Source organism: Chiloscyllium punctatum, chromosome 38 (genome assembly GCF_047496795.1).
Source record: "Chiloscyllium punctatum isolate Juve2018m chromosome 38, sChiPun1.3, whole genome shotgun sequence".
Lineage (NCBI taxonomy): Eukaryota > Metazoa > Chordata > Chondrichthyes > Orectolobiformes > Hemiscylliidae > Chiloscyllium > Chiloscyllium punctatum.
In genome coordinates this window covers 8,894,280-8,918,692 of record NC_092776.1, presented here as the reverse complement: position 1 = coordinate 8,918,692, position 24,413 = coordinate 8,894,280, and the positions used below count along the sequence as shown (strand labels likewise).

Below are 24,413 nucleotides of genomic sequence, written 5' to 3'. Positions count from 1 at the left end.
GGTGACTCTTCCTCAGATCTTATTTCTGTTTACAGATGCTACCAGACCTGCTAGGTTTTCCCAGTGACTTCTGTTTTTGTTTCTGATTTACAGAAGAATCAAGTCGTTGATGTGACACTAGATAAATCAAAGTGTTGCTGAAGGGAGCAGATAAATCAAGTTGTTATTGCTGATACACGAGAAGGATCATGATGTTGTTGAGACACACAAAAAAAATCAAGTTGTTGCTGTTCAAACACCAGAGAAATCAAGTTGTTGAGACATCAGAGAAATAAACTTTGAACTCTTGGTCACTGAACCTGATATATTTACTCTGCTTTCTTATTGTCAGGCCAGCTGAATTCCTCCAAAGATTTCTGTTCTTGCTTCAGACTTCCAGCGTTCGCAGTTTTTTCTTGATTCGTCTTTGACTAGAAGAGTCAAGTTTTTGTTGGGATACCTGAGAAATCAAATTACTGGATTGGGGTTCGAAGCCCAGCAACACCCAGAATTCAACGCAGGGCGGTACAACCAACCTTAACTAGACGGAAAGCTCCGCCCTATTTTGTAGCAGTTCGCCAATCACGCGAGGGGCACTTTGGAATCCTTGGCGCTGATTGTGTGAATGAACTATCAGTCACCACGGTTACTTCACAGAGGCCGCCAGCAAGGTTGGTTGCGGGTGGTGAAGGTCATCGGCGGCGCGTGCTGTGCCGGTTGGGATTGTCGTTGGCTTTGACGGTTGGCGGCGGGTTCTCGTGCCCTTTTCCTCAAAGCCCCATGTCGGCCATGGCGTGCGCCTCCTCGCTCTTCGCCGCGGTACCGCTCGCGCCACCCGTCGTCGTCTTCAAGATAACAGCCGACTTCAAGGCGGACGCGCACCCCAAGAAGGTCAACCTGGGAGTAGGTGGTAAGTGCGGGGCGGGCATCTCGGGAAGGCCCTGGGATCCGGCGGTACCGGGATCGGCGGAGGTGCAGGGACCGCGGAGTTGCGGGGAATGGGTCGATGCGGGATCGGGAAAAGCTTTGGGATCCGGCCGTGCGCGGATCGGGAGAGGGGGTTGGGGGGGTGTTGGGATCGAGCGGCGCGAGAATTGGGACGTTGCGGGTATCCAGCGGCACGGGGGGTCGGGGAGGTGCAGGAATCGGGCCGGCGCGGGGAGTGGGTCGATGCAGGAATGAGGCGGTGCGGGATTCGGAAAGGCTTTGGGATCCGGCCGTGCGCAGATCGGGGAGGTGTTGGGCTCGAGCGGCGCGGGGATCAGGTCTTCACCGGGCTCCAGCGTCGCTGGGATAGGATCGGCGCTCGGACCCAGCGGTACGAGGATCGGGGAGGTGCTGCGATCCAGCGGTGCAGGGGGTGGGTGACTTTGGGAATCATATAAAGCCGGGTGTGTGGGGGCAGTGCAGCAATCTGGGGAGGAGGAACTGACATACGGGTTGCTGGAAAAAACCAGTGGCCTGAAGAACTGGTCCCGAAACAGTAACTCTGTGTATCTCTCTCCACGGATGTTGGAACTCAGGACTGAGCATCTGTGTGAAAATTACAACAGCCTGAGTCAGGGGGCAACGCTGTTTTCGTGTGTGACCGCGCTCAATTTTCCTGACCAAGGGCCAAGTGTGCTCATGTCACTAGACCAGCCTTGTGCTGTGGTGACCTTATAGCGGTTTATAAAATCATGAGGGGCATGGATAGGGTAAATAGACAAAGTCTTTTCCCTGGGGTCGGGGAGTACATAACGAGAGGGCATAGGTTTAGGGTGAGAGGGGAAAGATTTAAAAGTGACCTAAGGCGCAACCTTTTCGCACAGAGGCTGATGCAAGTGTGGAAAGCTCTGCCAGAGGAAGTGGTGGTGGCTCGTACAAATACAAAATTTAAAAGGCATCTGGACAGCTTTTTAAGTTGGAAGGGTTTAGAGGGATATGTGCCAAGTGCTGGCAAATGGGATGCAATGAAATCTGGTAGGCATGGACAAATTGGACTGAAGGGTCTATTCCTGTGCTGTATATCTCTATGACACCCACATTCCACAAAATAATACATCTATAAAAATGTGATGCATTGTCTCCAGTTCATGTTTCCATAAGAGTTCTTTATCAGGATGATCTCAAGTATTGCTGCAGCTTGGGCAATATCTGGCGTCATTTGTCTTGTACTTTCTGATCCTTATATTGTGTATTGACATTTTAGTGTTGGTCCTCGATAAAACAGGAAAAATATCGTGGTCTTAGTATTCCGCTATCTTAATGAAATTCAAATAATTGTTTATAGACCTGTCTGGGCCTCTGGAATTTTACCAAGGTGCTATCTTTTGGCGCTGTCATATCCAAGCTGTCAGTTTCCACACAATATTGGCTGAGGTTGTAATTTAGTCCATTTAAAGCTATGGGGCGTTGAGAGCCACAATTTCTCACCATATTATTTCTAACAAGGGCATACCATTAGGTGCACAAACATGATACTAAATTCTATAGAAGAAAATTAAGTTGTTCCTTTAACTTTTTTTTCCTGGGCAATAACAGCTGTGTCAGTGGCCTGATCATTTTGATTGCACACGTAATCACACATCCTTGCTGTTTCAGGTTGTAGACCTCTTAAGTCACAAAGTGATCCATTGACGTAAATGAAGTCCGTTGGTATAAATGGGATCACCATCAACAATCTAGGTCAAGGTCAGGGTCAGGACCTGCGCTGTGTCATCCTCAGCAGTTCAATAGATGATGAAGAGAAGAGATCTGGCAAATGTTGGTGTTTGACTTAATTATTTAGGTACTGGAAGGCCTTGTCTAAGTCCCACAAATAATGTGGGTTGCTGCTGCCCACAGGGTCATCACTCTCTGAGCTTTGACCCCTTTTCTCTCTGCCAGAATAGGTGGCCAGACCATGCATACTATCAATGAGTCCCCCAAAAGTCAAGATTGATTACTGAGGGCTGCGCAGGAGAGGTGAAATGTACAAAGGCAGTTTCAGGGTACATGGAATAGGATGTATAGCATAAGCTGCAGAAATTCTACATTAGAAATAAATTTTATTGTCACGTACTCAAGTACAGAGATACTAGAGTACAATGAAAAGTGTACAATGGCACCATTCCCAGTGCCACCTTAGGCACAAAGGTACCAAGATACAAAATCTAAGGTACAAAATAGAAAGAGAAGGAAATATAGTTAAAAGTTAACTGGTTATAGTTAATTACATGAACTAAAACAACTGTGTGGCTTGCTAATGCAATTCAGTGGGCTGCCAAGCACCTACCATGTTACCCTGAGACTGGACTCTCCTTTAAGACGGATTTGATGAAGACAGCTGGTTTGCTTCCTTATAACTGTTTAAGGTTGACTGATGGTGTTAGGCTTTTTTAGTTTTCAGTTTTATAAAAGAAAAGCATTGAAATTGAATTCTAAAAATGTCATGCTGGAATTTGAACTTGTTTTCTCTGGATTACTCTTAATGACTACAGTAATCTTTTGAAAGTATCCTTTGCTACTACATTTCTCTGCACCCTCCCTCCCTTGACCATGGATTTCTTCTAAAGATACAGTTTCATTAGCTGGATTGCACATAAAAACGATGGACCATAACCTTTTGTAATGTGCATCCCTATTGAAAAGTAGTTTTGGGAAGAGAACCTTATTTTTTGCTATTGTGTCAATTGTTTTTATTTACAAAGAGGGAGACCAAAATTTGAAACTCAGAAATTTCTCTTGTCAGTGAGGTGCTTTTGGTGTCCTTGAAAATAACCTCTAGCTAATATGTATTTATGGATATAGTTTGTGACAGTGTCTTATTTCTGTTTTTAACCAGCTTTTAGCCTGCATGTGTAGTCATGTTGATAGTTAGTCTGGCTTTCAAAGGTAATAAATATTCAATTTAATTTCAGTGCATGCCACAAGACAACATAAATATCTGGCCCCATTTAATTGTGGACATTCATGAAACTAATTCATTGACATTATTTGTGTCAAGTTGCCTTCACAGTACAGCAGTTTGGATGCTCTTAAGAATGGGTATGCTCTTGCCCCTATTAAGCAGAGTATTGTCCCAATAGCCCTGATGGTGTGGAACAACCTGTCATGTGATACCCTATCATATGCTTTTTGAAAATATATTATTTGGATTTCCTTGATCTACTTGACTGGTTATAACCTCAAAAGGCTTGATTAGGATTTTCAAATATGATATTCCTTTCACTAAACAATGTTATTTTGCATAATTGTAATATGATTTCCTAAGTGCTCTTAGTAATGAATACTAATAATTATGACTACTGTTAGTCAAACTAGCACTGTTTTGTCTCTTTTCTGTTTTCTTGCAGTATAATGTTTAGACAGGGTATTCATATTATTTTTACTATGAACAGCAGTTCAGTGCCTCATCTTCTCTCAAACATAAAGTGAGCTTTTTTGTTACTTGCAGGAAACAGTTGCATTAATTATTGGTTCTTTGACATTGAAAGCTTCAAACTTGATATCAAACTCAACCTACTCCTGTATACTGCAACAACTGTTTGTGTTTATAATTACACCAGTAAAGCATCTAAGATTTTAATCAATAAATCATGACACACAGGTGATATTGAATCAAATGACCAGACTTTTGGTTAGAGAGGCATAGGGATTTAATATTGCAGCTTCTGAGAGTTTGGATTATATGTAGCAGAAGATATGATTGCCAGTTGTGGAATGTGGAAAATCCGGGATGTACAAGAAGTCAGAATTGAGTTTCATATCGATAGTTACTGATCTGGTAACACAAATGTAGATCAGCAGTGAAGGGGATTATGAGGCAATATTCCCACACATTGAGTCAAGATTAATCAACTGATAAAACTAGTGAACAAATTTCAGTAATATGATTTTTCAGGAGGAAGCAGATGCAAAGATTTGGGTTGGAATTGTTCAGCCTGATACACCTCTGGAGCCGATGGAACTTGAACTAGGAACGCTAGTACTGCACTACAAGACTCTCAGAAATTATGATGTAGTGTTAATGTGCAATGGTTTTACAAGTTTTTATGTTTTATCCTTGGTTCAACAGATTACACCACTACAGCAGTGATGCAGAACTATATCATAGAATAACAGAACCCAAAGTTGCCTGCAGCTTATTATTCCTTTACCCAAAACACCTTGTTCTCCACTATATGAGACATATAAAGAGTGTCATGTCACTGGTCCAACCATCAAGTCTTGCCCACATCCAGGATAGGTACTGAAATAACTCCACCACTGATAGTGTATCTGCTGGCGGAAGGCGACCCAAGGCATCAACAATTGCAGTTTGGCCTCCCGAATGGTGTTCCAACTTGTACGCACTTAGAACGAGAGCCCACCGCTGAATTTGACCTTAAGCTATGGATGGCACGGCCTCGTCCTCTTTCAATAGCTCTAACAGGACTGTGTGGTCTGTTACTATTACAGTACAAATTTATATACGTAAAGGTATTAGGGGAGCTTCCTTACACCAAAGATGGTCTTTCTGGGTGTGTTCTGCATCAGCCAAAGTCCAAGAAGCAAATGCTTTTGAGTGTTCCTCTCCATTGGGCCATCTGTGACCCAGCACTACCCTAATACTATATGGGGAGGCATCGCATGTCAGCAGATCTCACTTGGGGTCATAGCATGCCAACACCTTAGATGATCACAGCTGCTTCTTCACTCTCTAAACACTACATCTCGGCTATGAGACCATTTTCAAGGTTGACCCTTTTTCAGTAGCAGATATTAGGGTGTAAGGGTGTCAAGATGGAGGCCAGATTATAAATAAACTTTTCGTAATAATTCACCAGTTGATGGAAAGACCTAAACTCTGCTGCACAGCCAGGACACCTTTGGTTGCTCTCACTTTGTCTTCCAGCGACTGTAAACTGGTCTTGTCGACTCTGCATTCCAAGTGGTCACTTGCAGTGCTTGGGACACACATTTTTCCTTTTTAAGGTATATATCCGCCTTGGAGAAACATATAAGGAGTGTATTTGAGTTCTCTAAGTGCTCTTTCTTGCTCTTCCCTGTTACTAGCACGTCATCAAGATAAATGGCAACTTGGAGTAGAATTTGCAAAATGTTCTCCATCCTCCACTGAAAAATGGCACAGGCTGATGATACCCAAAATGGTAGTTTCATATATAGGTACAAACCCTTATGATGGTTATTAAGTGTGGCATACTCTGGGAATTCTAACTGCCCTTGCAGGTACTCACGGCTTATGTCCAGTTTTGTGGAGGACAGCCCCTCGCCAACTTTGAATATAGTTCCTATGTGCGAGGGATTTATCCAGCTGTGAAAAACATTTGTTTAAATCCCAACAAAGACGAACTGATCCACCAAGCTTTACTACTGGTATGACTGGTGCTACCCATTCTGCAAACTGCACAGGTTTGATGGTTCCTTCGCTTTCCAGCTTCATAATTTCTACTTTTACACACAAGGCAAATGGTACTGGGTGGTCCTTGCAGAATTGTGTAATTGCTTCTTGGTCAACATGCAAACTGCATTGGCTCCTTTGATAGCCTATAAACTTTTTCCTGAAAAACTTCAGGGTATTTAATTAGGACTTCACTCAGGCAGCCATTTTCTAATCGAAAAATGTTGAGCCAGTCTCGGTGAATCTTTCTCAACTAATTTCACCCTAGCAGCCTTGGGTCTGAGCCTTATACTATAATCAGTGGCAACTGAACCCAGCTGCTTCTCTTAAGATTCCAGAACTGATATTGTATCCTTTAATCTGTAAACATTCCTTGGTATAGGTTCTCAGTCGAGCTGAGGTCTTATGCAGACTTAAGGGTTGCAGTCCAGAACAAATTTTGTTAATCATAGAATCCCGACAATGTGGAACCAGACCATTCGGCCCAGCAGGTCTACACTAACCCTCCAAAGAGCAACTCACCTCTCCATATTCCCCAACCCTATTCCTTTTACATTTCCCTTGACTACTGCACCTAATGCATCCCTGAACACCATGGGGCAATTCAGCACAGCCAATTCCCTTAACCTGCACATCTTTGGAATTTGGGAGGAAACCAAAGCACCTGTAAGAAACAGTCACAGAGTCATAGAGATGTACAGCACTTTCAACAAGCTATGAACCTGCACTCCAAGGTCTCTTTGTTCAGCAACACTCTCTAGGACCTTACCATTAACTATATAAGTCCTGCTAAGATTTGCTTTCCCAAAATGCAGCACCTTGTATTTATCTGAATTAAACTCCATCTGCCATTTCTCAGCCCATTGGCCCATCTGATCAAGATCCTGTTGTAATCTGAGATAACCTTCTTCGCTGTCCATTGCACCTCCAATTTTGGCGTCATCTGCAAACTTCCTTACTGTACCTCTTATGCTTGCATCCAAATCATTTATGTAAATGACAAAAAGTAGAGGACCCAGTACTGATCCTTGTGGCACTCCACTGGTCACAGTCTGAAAAACAACCCTCCACCACCACTCTGTCTTCTACTTTTGAGCCAGTTCTGTATTCAAATTGCTAGTTGTCCCTGTATTAAATGAGATCTAACCTTGCTAACCAGTCTCACGTGGGAAACCTTGTCGAACGCCTTACTGAAGTCCATATAGATCATATCTACCTCTTTGCCCTCATCAATCCTCTTGGTTACTTCAAAAAGCTCAATCGAGTTTGTGAGACATGATTCCCCACGCACAAAGCCATGTTGACTTTCCCTAATCACTCCTTGCCTTTCCAAATACATGCACATCCTGTCCCTCAGGATTCCCTCCAACAACTTTCCCACCACCGACGTCAGGCTCACTGGTCTATAGTTCCCTGGCTTGTCCTTACCACCCTTAAGTAGTGGCACCACGTTAGCCAACCTTCAGTCTTCCGGCACCTTACCTGTGACTATCGATGATATAAATATCTCAGCAAGAGGCCCAGCAATTGCTTCTCTAGTTTCCCACAGAGTTCTAGGTCCTGGGGATTTATCCACCTTTAACCGTTTCAAGACATCCAGCACTTTCTCCTCTGTAATATGGACATTTTGCAAGGTGTCACCATCTATTTTGCTACTTTCTATATCTTCCATATCCTTTTCCACAGTAAATATTGATGCAAAATAATCGTTTAGTATCTCCCCCATTTTCTGCAGTTTCACACAAAGGCCGCCTTGCTGATCTTTGAGGAGCCCTATTCTCTCCCTAGTTAACCTTTTGTCCTTAATGTATTTGTAAAAACCCTTTGGATTCTCCTTAATTCTATTTGCCAAAGCTATTTCATGTCTCCTTTTGCCCTTCTGATTTCGCTCTTAGGTATACTCCTATGGCCTTTCTACTCTAAGGATTCACTCGATCTATCCTGGTCTAAACCTGACATATGCTTCCTTCTTTTTCTTAATCAAACCCTCAATTTTTTTAGTCATCCAGCATTCCCTATACCTACCAGCCTTCCCTTTCACCCTGACAGGAATATACTTTCTCTGGATTCTTGTTATCTCATTTCTGAAGGCTTCCCATTTTCCAGCAATCCCTTTACCTGCAAATGTCTGCCCCCAATCAGCCTTTGAAAGTTCTTGCCTAATACTGTCAAAATTGGCCTTTCTCCAATTTAGAACTTCAACTTTTAGATCTGGTCTACTCTTTTCCATCAGTACTTTAAATCTAATAGAATTATGGTTGCTGGCCCCAACGTGCTCCCCCACTGACACCTCAGTCACCTACCCCGCCTTATTTCCCAAGAGTAGGTCAGGTTTTGCAACTTCTCTAGTAGATACATCCACATACTGAATCAGAAAATTTTCTTGTACTCACTTAAATTTTTCTCCATCTAAACCCCTATGGCAGTCCCAGTCTATGTTTGGAAAGTTAAAATTCCCTACCATAATCGTCCTATTATTCTTACAGATAGCTGAAATCTCCTTACAAGTTTGTTTTTCAATTTCTCTGATTATTAGGGGGTCTATAATACAATCCCAATAAGGTGATCATCCCTTTCTTATTTCTCAGTTCCACCCAAATAACTTCCCTGGATGTAATTCCAGGAATATCCTCCCTCAGCACAGCTGTAATGCTATCCCTTATCAAAAACGCCACTCCTCCATCTCTCTTGCCTCCCTTTCTATCCTTCCTGTAGCATTTGTGTACTGGAACATTAAGCTGCCAGTCCTGCCCATCCCTGAGCCATGTTACTAACCATACCCTGAGTTCATCTGCTTTCCCTGTTAGGCCCCTTGCATTGAAATAAAGCAGTTTAATTTATTAGTCCTACCTTGTCCCTGCACGCCCTGACTGAGTCGCTTCTGTTCTGAACTGTACCAGTGTCAGATTGATCTCTTTCCTCACTATCTCCCTGGGTTCCCCCCCCCCCGCCAACCATACTAGTTTAAATCCTCCTGAGCAGCTCTAACAAATCTGCCTGCCAGTGTATTAGTCCCCTTCCAATTTAGGTGCACACCGTACTTCTTGTATAGGTCACTCCTACCCCAAAAGAGATTTTAATAGTCCAAAAATGTGAATCCTTCTCCCATACACCAGCTCCTCCGGCTATGCATTCATCTGCTCTATCCTCTTATTCCTGCTCTACTAGCTCGTAGCACTAGGAGCACTCCAGATATTATTACTCTTCAGGACTTCCTTTTTAAATTCCTGCCTAACTCTCTAATCTCCCTTCAGAATCTCAACGTTTTCCCTTCCTATGTCGTTGGTTTCAAGTGGACAATGACTTCTTGCTGACCCCTCTATCCCTTGAGAACATTCTGCACGCTCTGAGATATCCTTGATATTGGCACCAGGAAAGCAACACACCATTCTGATTTTTCGCTGCTGGCCGCGTCTGTCTGCACCTCAGACTAGAGAATCCCCTAACATAATTGATCTCTTGGAACCCGACCTACCTCTCATTGCATTAGAGCCAGTCTCAATACCAGAAATTTGGCTGTTTGTGCTACGATACCTTAAGAATCCATCACCCCCTACATTTTCCAAAACAACATACTTGTTTGAAATGGGTATAGCCACAGAAGGCTCCTGCACTAGCTGGCTACCTCTCTTACCTCTCCTGGCGTTAACCCATCTATGTGACTGTATCTGAGACTTTCCCCCCTTCCTGTAACTGCCATCCTTCACATACTGTTGCTGTTGTAAATTCCTCATTGCTTCGAACTGTCTCTCCAACCGATCCATTCGATCTGATACGATTCACAACCAACAGCATTTATTACAGATATAATCGCAGTAACCCCTACACTCTCTTTAAACTCCCACGTCTGACAAGAAGCGCATATCACTCTACTTAAGGACATTTTTACTCCTTCACAATCTACAGACCCAGAAAATAACACCGTCTTATTCCTCTACAAAACACTGCCCCAGATTAAATTAATAGTTATGGCTTATATTTTAAGTTTAATCAAGAGACATATCTCAAAAAAACATATAATCAAAAAAGAACCCACTCTACTCACATCTGCAGACTTTCTGCAGGTCCCACTTAAAAACAATACACTTATCTGCTTCTGTGCTGTGAACCTCACCCAAACAGTTCCTCCAAGATCAGTTGTGAATTTTACTGTTAATTTTCCCGGACGCACTCCGATGTCCAGTGATACATGAATTCAAACAGCAAAGGCAGTAACTGTGCAGGTTCACTGCTGTGTCAGTTTCTTTCTTTCTCTCTCTCACTGACCTCACCGTGTGCTTCATTTGTCTCTTCTTCTCCCTTTTAAAAGTGCTGTTGGTTTGACATTTTTTTCCTCCCAAAGTTCCAAAACAACGCACCAGCATATAAAACAGTAATTGCTGCTTCTGGAATTGGAGGAAATCACCTTCAATATCTAAGATACCTCAAAAAAGGAGCAGTCTGTTACAGCCAGAAATTTTTCCTGTCCTCCATCTTGGATTACCCAGAATCCATTTCACCCAAGGCTAGAATTAAACCCAGGTCCCTGGAGAGGCAGCAGTGCTAACCACTGAGCCACTGTCTGATTCTGGCTCTGTCATCACCGATACAGCTGTGCCGGTATCAGCCTCTGTTAGAACCAGGTGACCATTTAACCACACATATATTCAATTGGTGCTGATTTGGGTGTTGCTATGCAATTTAGCTGTTCCAAGCCAGGTGTATGTGGGCTTTCCAGGGCGTGTACTCTCCTGGTTACCAACCTATGAGTTCCCGTATTCAGTTCAGGCCTCGTAAACTCTTTTGCAGTCTTTAGTCTGCATATCAGCCTACAGTGGCTTGCTGGCCCGGATCCTGAAGAAAATGTTAACCATTTGGCTGAAGCTTGGCTTTTTGTTTTGGGGGACTTTTCTGTGGGATGACCTAGAGTCCCTCTGTTCAGGATATGTCCTGAGTGATGAGGTGCAATTGCCTTCACTCAAGTCATTGTCCTCCAAACTGAGTTGTCTTGGCGAGGGTATCCACTTCCATTGGCATACTTTGTAACTTGTATGCTCTGCTTGACGCTTTTTCAAATGACAAAGCCAATTGTGCCTGTTTGAAGTCTAGTTAGGCTTCAGCTATTAGGCGCTTTTGCATAGTTACATAATTATTCCCACATATCAAGTGGTCTCTCAGCATCTCATTAAGGGTTGAACCTGAGTAACATATCTCTGCCAGTTGATTTAACCTCATCAAAAATCCCAACCTGGATTCTCCTGGTTCTTGAACAGCCGAGTAAAAGTGATAGCGTCTTAGAATTAGAGGAAGCTTGAGGGTCTTAATATTCCTTAAGTAAAACCACCAACACTTGAAAGATTTTAGTGTCTGGTGCCTCAGAAAACATTAGGCTCCTAATAACTAAAAAAAGCTTTGCGTCTATAAGCAGTGAGAAGAATTAAGAGGCTAAAAGAGGTCATGAGATATCCTAAGTGAGCAGGGTTAAGAAAAACACCAAAGTCTTTTATTCATATATAAAGAGCATGAGGGTACTGAGAGAAAGGTTGGCCCACTCAAGGACAAAGGAGGAAAGATATACGTTGAGTCAGAGAAAATGGGTGAGATTCTTAATGAGTACTTTGCATTGGTATTCACTGAGAGAGGGGCTTGGCGTATTTTGAGGTTAGGGATAGATCTTTGATTACTCTAGGTCAAGTTGGCATAAGGAGGGAGGAAGTGTTGTGTATTCTAAAAGGCATTAAGGTGGACAAGTCCCCAGGACCGGATGGGATCTATCCCAGGTTCCTGAGGGAAGCGAGAGACGAAATGGCTGGGACTTTAACAGCTATCTTTGCAGCATCCTTGAACACGGGGGAGGTCTCAAAGGACTGGAGAATTGCTAATGCTGTCATCTTGTTTAAGAAGGATAGCAGGAAAAATCCAGGCAATTATAGACCTGTTAGCTTGATATTAGGGAAGCTACTGGAGAGCAGATACTAAGGGATAGAATATATACCCATTTGGAAGAAAATGGACTTAACAGTGAGAGGCTACGTGGTTTTGTGCAGGGAGGTTCATGTCTTGCAAACCTAACAGAATTCTTTGAAGAGGTGACAAAGTTGATTGATGAGGCAAGGAATGTAGATGTCCTACACATGGACTTGAGTAAGGCTTTTGATAAGGATCCCCATGGTAGGCTAATGAAGAAGATGAAGTCGCATGGGGTTCAGGGTGTTCTAGCTAGATGGATAGAGAACTGGTTGGGCAACAAGAGACAGAGAGTAGGAGTGGAATGGAGCTTCTCAAAATGGAGATCTGTCACCAGTGGTGTCCCACAGGGATCCGTGCTGGGACCATTGTTGTTTGTGATATATCATAAATGATTTGGAGGGAGATGTAGATTGCCTCAATAGCATGTTTGCAGATGACACTAAGATTGGTGGAGCAGCAGATAGTGAAGGGGACTGTCAGAGAATACAGCGGAATAGGGGTATATTGGAGAATCGGGCACAGAAATAGCAGATGGAGCTCAATCCGGGCAAATACGAGGTGATGCATTTTGGAAGATGCAATTCCAGAGTGAACTATACTGTAAATGGCAAAGTCCTGGGGAAAATTGATGTAGAGGGAGATCTGAGTGTTCAGGTCCATTGTTCCCAGAAGGTGGCAGTGCAAGTCAGTAGAGTAGTCAAGAATGCAAATGGCATGCTTTCTTTCATTGGATGGAGTATGGAGTACAAGAGTTGGCAAGTCATGTTATTGATTCTATAAGACTTTGGTTCGGCCGCACTTGGAATATTGCGTACAGTTCTGGTCACCTCATTTCCAAAAGGTTGTGGATGCTTTGGAGGGTGTGCAGAGGAGGTTCACCAGGATGTTGCCTGGTGTGGAGGGTGCTAGCTATGAGGAGAGGTTGAGTAGATTAGGATTATTTTTATTGGAAAGAAGGCTGTTGAGGGGAGACCTGATTGAGGCCTACAAGATCATGTGAGGTGTAGACAGGGTGGATAGAAAGAAACTTTTTTCCAAAGTGGAGGACTCCGTTACTAGGGGTCATGAGTTCAAGGTGAGAGTGGAAAAGTTTAGGGGAGATATACAGGCAAAATTCTTTATGCAGAGGGTCGTGGGGGCCGGGAATGTGTTGCCAGCAAAGATAGTTGGAGCGGGAACAATAGCGTCATTTAAGATGTATCTAGACAGATACATGAATGGGCAGGGAGCAAAGGGATACAGATCCTTAGAAAATAGATGGCAGATTTGGCTTGAGGATATGGATCGGTGCAGGCTTGGAGTACCGAAGGGTCTGTTCCTGCACTGTAATGTTCTTTGTTCTTTGTAATTACTCATGGCTTTTCATCTGTCTCAGTGTAATTTGCCCGGAAAAAATAACTTATTCTTTCCACGTGCTGGACCCCATCTTTGACAGCAGGATCACATGAATGAAGCCTCCCAAATAATGGCAGATTGCCAAAAATGCTTACCCCAACCTCAAAGGTGACTGTTGGCAAGCGAATTTCTTCAGGACTGGATTAACAGCCCCAATCAGGGAACTCCGATGAGGTCCTGGCTGACCTCGTTACAATCACTACAGGTACAACTCTTATGACTTTAAGCTTTTCAACACCCACTTCCCAAAAAAAGTGGCAGGCACCTGAAAAATACACCAATATGAGAAAAATTCACAAGAAGACTCCTGCCTGAAATTTCAAGCCTATGTATAACTTACAAGTAAAATAATACAACACCAGGTTATAGTCCAACAGGTTTAATTGGAAGCACACTATCTTTCGGAGCGTCGTGAGAATATTTTTGTGAGAATTACAGACCTGTGATAAATTCCAATGCTTTGTTCATGTGATGATGCTGCTCCTTTAACAAGGTTTTGTTGGCCTTAGTATTTTTTCAGGAGGTCGTAAAAACGTATATTCCAAAAAGTCTGGGCTTGGATTGGTTTTAGGACCAATTTGATTACAGCTAACAGATGCTGCCTTAGGCAAATGAAAGGGGAGTGGCCAGTTCTCCCAGCTCAGCTTATTTCTGGTTTGATTTGCTTTGGGCAGTTTAGCTATTCACTGAAAGCAGTCAGGCAGTTTTGAGGCAGCTGATCCAAGAAACAGCTACATGGAAGGTGGTGTTCCATGCTCTGTCTCTGACATCTCTCCAGTATGACCCTGTGTTTGATTTTACCTTTTGTGCCAAGGGGTGTTTATGCAGATTGTTGCCAGTATTTGGAACAGCATCATGAAGTTGGGTTGATCTGTTGGGTGTTTGTACTGGTTAAGTTATTCGATATGCTGTTCTCTTTTGTTTGTGTTTCATTTGGTAATCTTGTAAATAAATTCTGTTTTGTTTAAAACTAAGTAATTTAACCAGCTGCATCATTCCTGGAATATTTGTGTTACACCTGCTTAAAACAACTAGCAAAGTTAGGGTCTGGGCTACTTTCTTGAAATATTTAGAGGGGACCTGGCCAGGTCCACAACATTCAGTATAACCACACGTGTGACTTTTGAGTTTTTGTTAGCAGTGGAGTGCTGCTGACATGCTAAATTCAAATTTTTCATAACTCATTTGAAAGCTCAAATGAGAAGTTTGAAATTGTTCTTGAGTAATGTGTGATTAAGTTGCACCTTCAATTATTCCTTTTAATCAGGTTCCATTTTAAAAGTGAATTCCTGGGCATGTACGACAAGAATATTTATGCTTGAGCTGTGCTGCCCAATAAAGTTGTACATTTACTTTCTTCTTTACTCCCTCTTGCAGCTTATCGTACTGATGAAGGTCAACCCTGGGTCTTGCCTGTAGTGAGGAAGGTGGAACAGGAGATTGCTAATGATAACAGTCTTAATCATGAATATGTACCCATTCTGGGCTTTCCAGAGTACACCAAACTTGCTTGTGAACTAATACTTGGAAAGGACAGCCCTGCCATTGCGGAAAATAGGGTGAGTCTACCAGTTTGTGAAAATATGTAAGTTTAAATGCCCAAATTGGGTAGAGGCATGTGTGTGGAAATATTCAAAAATAGTGGCAAGGAGCTGTATGAAACTATCAGTAAAATTACAACAGTAATTATTTGAATGTTCAAATGGAAATGTAGGATTTAAATGAATTCATTTGTATTCTCTTTTACCTGTCTTCCCTTTTGGAGGCATGCATATGATTTTATTCTCTTCCCTGCACTATAAATGAAATTTAGTTTCATAAATTATTGGAATTCTACCTGTCCTCTGGAACCTTACTTAGACTACTGCTCTTGACTTACTACGCCACTGGTAATAGATTTACACTGATTAAAGAGCAATTCCAGAGCAAGACAATATTGAATAAGTCCTAACTTTTACTCTGACGATCAGCATCTTTTAGCACTCGCAGGTAGCTGAGACTGTATTGGCATTGTAGTGCTTTAAGCTTTATCTAAAACAACAAAAGCGTTTTATAGTAACACCCGTAATTTGCTAATATTTACAAATGTAGGAAAACATGCTGCAGTACTACTTTGACAATAATTTAGCTCCTTTGAAAAAAAAGATAATATGCATGCCCAGTCAGATAATGCACTTTCAAAAATATTTTAAAAAAATGCTTTGACTGGAAAATGAACATTTGAGATGTATTTCATGGTCTGCAGAGTGCTACTAAACCAAAAGTGAAACAACGCCCATTTATTTTATAACCCTGGTGCAGAAGGTTGTAAATAATTAATCTTAATCCTGCAGTTTCATTTAAACCTGACCTAGTTTAAAATATGTCTTTAATTGACAGATCTGCTTGACATTACATTTTTCTTTTGTACATCTGGCCTAGCTAGGTTAGTTGTTGTTTATCCATTCATGGGATTTCGTGTTGTTCTCCAAATGAATTGCTGTTGAGAGTGTGCTATTTTAGATATATCATGAGTTGTTAAGGTTGTTGTTGTAAGTCTAATATCACATATGGGTAGATTTCCTTCCCTAAAGAACGTCAGTGAATTATTGGCTTATCACAACAATCCAATAGTTTCATGATTACAATTACTAACTTAATTTACAATAAAAAGCATTCCCTAGTTTCCATGGTAAGATTTGAACTTTTCTTTAGTCATTAGTCCACGTCTCCGGGATTACTAATATGCAATATAATGACTGTGCTACTGTACCCATTGGAAGCACGTGAAATTGCTGTTACACCAATGTAGGATTCTGAGGTTGAGTTGAGAGTGTTAGTTTCTTTATGTGCTCAGCTAATTATATTGTAGGAGGAAAATATATTAGACACTGGTATTAATAGTGGTGAATGACCCACCTGTATGTTTTCAATCATAAAACTAAAGAAGTGCTTCTCTCTTGTTTCAGGTAGTAATGTGATGAAGTCTTTTCATGAACACTTTTTTTATTGTTGCATTTATATCTTTAGGTTGACCTGTGATCTTTCTATAACAGGTAGGTGGTGTGCAGTGTTTAGGAGGGACAGGTGCTCTTCGAATGGGTGCTGACTTTCTGCGTCTTTGGTACAATGGAACAAATAATACATCCACGCCTTTATATGTTTCTTCACCTACATGGGGTATGTGTTTGTCTTTTAAAATTTGAGCTTTTTTTTAAGAAATGTAAGAGTTCAGTCCTATCAAGTACTTTCTGCAGTACGTGATTTGTCTTGGAGAGTTGAAATAAAAGGCAACATAGCATTAGTCTGGATTTTTAATGTCAGTGGTGAAGGAGAGGAGTTCTTCACTTTTTCTTTATTTATTCATGAGATGAAGATGTCATTGGATAGGCCAGCATTTATTACCCATCCCTAATTGCCCAGAAGGCATTTAGGAGTCAATCACATTGCTGTGGGTCTGGAGTCACTTGTAGGTCAGTCCAGGTAAGGATGGCACTTTGCTTCCCTAAAGGACATTAGTGAACTAGATAGGTTTTTCTGACAATTGACAATGGATTCAAGATTGTCATTTGACTCTTAATTCCAGATTTTTATTGAATTCACATTCCATTATCTGCTGTGGTGGAATTTGAAGGTGTGTCCTGCAAAACATTACCTGGTTCTGTGGATTAACAGTCCAGCGATAATATCACTACGCCATTGCTTTCCCTTACTGCACTTGCAAAGCTGCCCACAAAAATATAGTTAGCTTTAGATTATTACTTTCCTCTAAAAGAAATGAAAGATCAAGGTATGTACAAAGGATTGAGGTATAAAATGAAACATCAAAAGCTCAATATTTGAAATCATGGGCTAGTTAATTGTTTATCTTGAAATGACACTCCATCATTTTGAATTGAGTTTTTTTTCCAGACTAGAGGTATTGTTCCCCATTAATTATGAGTTACAGTGCCATTAAAATCTTAATTACTCTCCATTAAACATAGTGTAACATTTTCAATCCTTTTACAGCATGAAAAACTGAAAAACACGTCTTCATTGAGTTACATCTCTGAAGTCTACAGTAGTATGATCTGTGGAGAAGCTGGGTATCACTGACAACAATGTTTGAATTTCAAACTGTGAATGTTAAATTTTGTTGTCAGGTTTTCCCCCAATAATGTTTGCTGACGCTGATGGTTTTGTCATCATTACTTCAAATTCTGGACCAAAGCTTACAGTTGCTGTGTACGGCAATCTGTAAGTGGAGCACAATAATTTCTGATTCAGAAACACTTTGCAATGGTGGACTAAAAGTTTTATCTGTAGGAACTAAAAACTTTGTTGCTGTTTATGTTTGTTGTACATTTAGAAGGGATCTGGATGGGTATATGAATAGGAAGGGCTTAAAAAGATATGGGCCAATTGCTGGCAAGTGGGACTAAATTAATTTAGGAAAGCTGGTCAGCATGGATGGGTTGGACTGAAGGGTCTGTTTCTGTGCTGTATGTCTCTATGACTCTCTATCAGGTAATCAGATGTCAGATACAGCACAGAAAAAGATTACCTTAATTCTGAAATGTGCATCACAAAATTGATCTAATGAGGGAATCATGGAGGGAATGGTCTCTGCAGAATGCTGAAAGGGGTGGGGTGAGAAATATATTTCTGGTGGTGGGCTTTTGACTATGGATGGCAGAGGATGATGCATTGTATCGGAGATTGTTTCGGGGAGGGAGTTGTCTATTCTTGTTTTGGTTGAAGAGGTAGAGTTCAAAGGTGGAAGTGCAGGAAGTGGGAGACATGCACTGCAGGGCATAGTTGATCATATGGGAGGGGAAATTACAGTTCTTGTAGTAGGAGGCCACCTGGAATGTTCTGGAATTGGTTCTCCTGGGAGCAGATGCTGCAGAGGCAGAGGAATTGAGAGAAAAGGATAGTATTTTTATAGGAAGGGCGGTGGGAGGATGTGTAGCTGTGGGAGTTGGTATGTTTGAAGTAGATGTCTGTGTTGAGTTGTTCACCGGAAATGGATGTGGAGAGGTCCAGGAAGGGGAGGGAGGTGTCCGAGATGGTGCAGGTGAACTTGAGGTCAGAGTGGAAAGTGTTCATGAAGTTGATGAACTGTTCAACCTCCTTGTGGGAGCACGAGGTAATGTCGATGCAGTCATCAATGTATCTGGGAAAACGGTGGGTTACTGCAGCCTCACAGCAACAGGGTCCCAGGTTCGATTCCACCCTTGGGCAGATTGTCTGTGTGGAGTTTGCACATTCTCCCCGTGTCTGCGTGGGTTTCCTCTGGGTGCTCCGGTTTCCTCCCACAGTCCAAAGATGTGCAGATTAGGTGGATTGGCCATGCTAAATTACCCATAGTGTCAGGTGCATTAGTCAGAGGGAAATGGGTCTGGATGGGTTGCTCTTCGGAGGATCGGTGTGGACTTGTTGGGCCGAAGGGCCTGTACCCACACTGTAGGGAATCTAATCTAATCTAATGGTGCCGATGTAACTACGGAAGATGGACTGTTCCATGTACCCGACAGAGAGGCAGGTATGGCTGGGGCCCATGCAGGTGCCCGTGGCCTGAAGAAAGTAAGAGCATTAGAATGAGAAATTGTTGAGGGTGGGGACCAATTCAGCTAATCGAATGAGTGTGCCATTCTAAGTGTACTGGTTGGGTCAGAGGGAGAGGAAGAAATGGAGGGTTTCGTCATGGCAAATAGATTGTACAGGCAATGGCTATCCATGGTTAAGATGTGGCATTGGGGGCCAGGAACCCGAAAGTCATGGAGGGGGTAGAGGGTGTAGGTGGTGTACAGAATGTATGCAGGGTGATCCTCGACCAAGGGGGACAGGACGGTGTCAAGGCCTGAGGAGATAAGTTATCACTGCAGTCCTCACTTCCTCCTGTGTACAATTTTGTGTTAAAAACTTATACACTTCAGGAATTGAATGACTTAGCCAAAACCTGTTTCAGTGTCTTGAGAAGACATTAAAATTCCATCTATTTGTGCTAAATATGATTTCAATGATGAAAGATCAATGTGCTCACCCATTTTAATTTATTGTGAGATGCTGAGTCAGTTTCTTTTTTTATTATTGTATAAACTGTTAACCCTTCTTTTTTATCCTGAATTTGTCTACACAGTTATGAAGTAATAGAAATTGATTCATTGGCAAGCTAAAGTTGAATAGGAGACTTTGTGAATAAGTACTTTGGAGTCTGAGACCCTGCAGAGTCCAGATTTGATCAGTAGGTTTGATTTCTTACCTTGCTGTCCCTAGCCTTTGTGAAGAGGTTGCGAACTGGTGAACATGGCTTTCCACCATGCGGGAAATATCCACTGTACTTGCAAATGACCCCAAAGAGGTAGTGTAAGTGTGGCATTAATGGTGGCCTGGAAGCAGACATTATGTTTTACCCTTTCAGCAATAGTGGTGTGTGTGGCAAGGAAACCAACGAAAGGAGGGTAATACTCTTGAAACAGCACACTGTTTTTGATTTTTGCTATTTCTTGAATTGGTGAATACATTCAGTGGTGGGAGCACTGCATTTGATCAGCTCGAGGTTAGACAGAAAACTCAGCTTTAATTCCTTCTTTTGATCATTTGAGTCCCACTGTATGGACATACAATGAGAAGAAGTGTTGGGATCGACAGTGAAACACCCTATGTTGTCTGGTACCTCTTGACACTTGCTTTGATTTACAAACGTTTGAACCATATGGAACTAAACCCCAACAAAGCGTGAAATGCATTCACACAGTTTTGTTGACAACTGTGTTCCGAGTTAAGTTGTCATTTGCTTTGTCGGTAATTAGGATGCTGAGGAAATCTTGGGAAATTCTGTAGCTACTAAATTGAGCCAGTGAATATCTGTCACATTATATTAATTAGGTTATGATAAATGACTGGTCTCAAACAATCCTAAGCTCTCAATTCTTTGTGTCCCTGAGATCACACAATGATCTCATTGAAAGTCTTTGAAAGTGAGGGTTAAGTGTAATCTCTTGAGTTTCTTCTTGATACCAAATATTATGAAAGATTCCTGTTACTATGGTAAGAATTCTAAGCAGATAGCAATTCCTTTCCTTCATTCAGTCTGTTTCAAAGTATAACATAGCAGCAAGAAACTCTAAAAGGAGAGCTTTCACCTAATTATGATTATATTTGCAATTCATAGGTTACTTTTTATCATTCTATCTATTAGCAAATTAAACTTTGTATTGAACTCTTTAATTTACTGTTGGATATTTCTGCAATCCTTCTTTTAATTCTGCGTCTTTGAGATGAATTTTGTAATGCAAGTAATCCCTTTTGTTAACTGTTATTTCAGCCTTACTTCTTGGAGAATTAGCAAGATTGGGTTTATGTCTTTCTATTTATCCTGCAAGTCTGGTGTGCAATAATTTGCTCTTTTCAAATCTAAGGGAGTGTTAAGGAGTAACCAGGTCTTGAGTGCCTGCAGCCACTAGTGAGTCATGAGGTTGGATGGAACATTTCTAATTGGTGAACCCGTTGAATTTTTACAACAATTACCATCTTTGTGGTCACTCACATTGGTGCCAGACCACAACTTGTGGGTGCCATAACTGCTACCATATTCCATTTCATAAGCAGTTCAATATTGGCAGTCACCTCATCGAGCATATTCCAGAGCACTGTCTGAGTAGAAGATGCAGGGTTTCCAGAGTTGATACAGACTAAAAAGCGTTCATTTTTATTGAAGTGGGGAATGGAGATGGGATTTCCCTTGTCCAGCTATTGTCAGGATATCCATTTGTCACTGTATTTATGGAACAGTTTCACTTTTACTAAACAGTGTTAAACTCTGTCTCATGACAAATGTAATCACCTACTCTTTCAAAGTGAAAAACTAATGGAGCATGCAAACCAAGAGTCAGGAAAACCAAAGCAAATAACATGTCAACTCCCCATTCTCCTTTGCAGAGGCATTGCTCTTCATTAGCTTCACATGCATCAGCTTTAAGTTTGAATGCCATTATTTAATTGCATTGTGAATATTTTGTTATAGCCAACCACAATGGCGTATTTGGTGCAGCAGGATTTACTGACATACGTAACTATCGTTACTGGGACCCAGCCAAGCGTGGCCTCCATCTACAAGGGCTTCTGGAAGACATGGAGGTATATTTTGTAAAATGTGTTTTTAGTTTTGGCCATTTTCTAAAATATGTTTAGTGGAACGCTTGGCTATTTTGCTCTTTCAAGTGTTATATATGACAAAACCTATATATGGTTATCCGAACGAGATGGGTGGGCACTATTCCGTTCGGATAATCGATTATTCAGTTAATCGATTAAATGCCTTTCTTCAGGGGCTCGGAGTTTTTGAAGTCTGCTCCCCGTTCAGAACACTGCAGCAGCACACAGCATGCGAGACCCCGTCCCCAGAACCCCTTCCAACACCGCCCGCACCCCAACTGGGTCCAACACCGCCCCCAGCACAAATCGCACAAGCCCCCGCCCCAAAACTGCCCCTCCCCCCAGAACCCGGTCCAACCCCGCCCCCACCCCACAACACCGTCCAACCCAGCCCATTACTGCCCCATGCCTCCCAACACTGCCCCCCCGCCCATTACTCCCTCCGCACCCCCACACCCCCAACCTCATGCAACATTCCCCACCCTCACCCCCACCCCCCACCACTCTCTGGGGTAGCCGAACTGTACACCAACATCAAGACTGCTGCTGCCGCTGCTACTGCAGCTGCCTTTGTGGGGTGAATCTCTAATTAGCACACACATTGCCACAGCCACAGCAATGTTGGAGAGATTATCTGGGGGAAGGGGCGGGTGTTAGGGTGCACCCCTCTGTAGAATTCCAGGGAAAGTGTGGGGAGAGAGAGAGGGCGGGAGGTCAGTCAGTTGGAGACGGTGCCTGTTTAATCACTGTCAACAAAAGACGCGATCACTGTTGGAAACACGTCTTTGATGTAATGTTTCTGTCGGGACCTTGAGATCTCCTTCGGATAATCTGATATTCAGATAATGAGATTCCTCTGTAATTAAGGCCTTGCTTGTGACTTACTTGAGGCCTGCTTACCATCATGGAAAGATTGTCTTCTTCGTAACTCTTCCTGTGATAAAACCTCTAATTTTGATCCCTCCTTATTCTGTTGATGAATTGTCAGACTAAAGCTAAAGCTTAAAAGGAACCATTCAGGGACATTAGAAATATAGAAAGAACAATGGACAATTGAAAGGAGAAGTTCAGCGGTGATGAACTAGCAAATAGCACAAAATGAATTGAATTTGTTAAGAGGACTGCCAAAATATTCATTTGAAAGAACAGGTAGGATGAACTGGATGACAGGAATAAAATGTCAGTGGAAGGTGAAGTTAAGTCAAAGATAATGTATAACGAATATTATAATGAAATATTAGAGATCTCTATCAAAGTTTGCTGGTGACATAAAAAGAACTGTAACAAATAGTGATCAAATGCATACTCAGAAAGATCCTGAAATGGTTGGGGTGGGGGAATGTTGCTTGAGTCACAAATATACCATTTGTATTTTAGATAAAATAACAGTTGACCACTGTGCACCGATTTGGATGTCCCATTATAAAAAAAGGACATATTGAATAGTAACTGAATTATTGCAGAGACGTTTAAACTGAATAGTGATGCCACTTTGCATTTATACAGCTCATTGCACAATACCTAAGCTCTTGTGTGAAGTATGAATAAAATACTGGATACTATCTGTGGATCTGGTACCTGTGGATTTATATTCTAATACCACTCCTGACTAGGAGATGGTGGCAGTAAATGAGAAAAAAAACCCTTTAATTTCTATGTAGCAGGCAATAATAAAATGTCTGGTTCTTAATGGGAATTGCACACTCTGATCTGCTTGGAATGGTTGAATTTCTATGGACTGCTTTGTTTACAAACGTGGAATGCTAAGGATGGCAGTATATCACAAAAACTAATCTGCTATAGGTTCTTTCCAAAAGTACTGTCACAACACATGACACAAAGACATCATGGATTTTCCCACAATGAGCAGTTGGCAACTGTTGTCCCAATGATGACAGCTTTCCCAGGAAATAATCTCAAGTCGGGTTGAACAAACCTTTTGTCCTTGTGAACTGTTTAGGCGTGTAGATCGAGAGGAACAGAAGTAGTTTAAGTCTTGGCATTCAAATTATTGATCCATCAATTAAATGGCAATGATAAAAACTGTTTCATCCCAACTTTGAGATCACTGAAATTCAAACCAGAATTAAAAATAACCTTCCTTTATTCAGCACATTAAATGATCTCCGAATTTTGCAAAGTAGCTTGTCAAGTAGTTTTGAAGTATAGAAAATAAAGCAGAGATTAAGTTCCCACAAACAGGAATGATAAGTTTATCTGTTTTAGATATTGAACGAGAAGTAAATACTGGTTTGGAGAACTGCCCTCTTTTTGAAAAGTTCTGTGGTATCCTTTACACTCAATTGTGAGGGCACAGGGAGAGTTGGTTTCAAATATCATGCAAAGACAGCAGAAGTTTTTGATGCTGTAACTGAACTTGGGGATCACATGGCCTTAGATTGGAGATTGAGCACCTTGAGTCAAGAGAGTTGACTGAGGAAAGTTTAGAATGCTGCTGATTGTATGGAGAGTCGGTGTGAAGAGGTCTGGGGAATCGAGTAAATCAGTTAGCACAGATATTAGTAACCTAACAGGATTTTTTTTTTGGAAGACTAAAAGGACTGTGGATGCTGTAAATCAGAAACAAAAGTGGAAGTTGCTGAAA

General features: G+C 41.8%; 1 protein-coding gene across 1 annotated transcript in view; it reads left to right on the top strand.

Moving 5' to 3' along the window:
• The first annotated feature begins 640 nt into the window (after positions 1 to 640).
• Positions 641 to 24,413, top strand: part of got1 (glutamic-oxaloacetic transaminase 1, soluble) — a 57,554-nt gene continuing 33,781 nt past the window's right edge. Inside the window, exons 1-4 of the mRNA XM_072557119.1 lie at positions 641 to 889; positions 15,065 to 15,246; positions 16,723 to 16,846; positions 21,678 to 21,790. Of these exons, the coding sequence (XP_072413220.1) occupies positions 760 to 889; positions 15,065 to 15,246; positions 16,723 to 16,846; positions 21,678 to 21,790 (549 nt within the window). The 5' untranslated portion in view covers positions 641 to 759. The remainder of the gene's footprint in view (positions 890 to 15,064; positions 15,247 to 16,722; positions 16,847 to 21,677; positions 21,791 to 24,413) is intronic.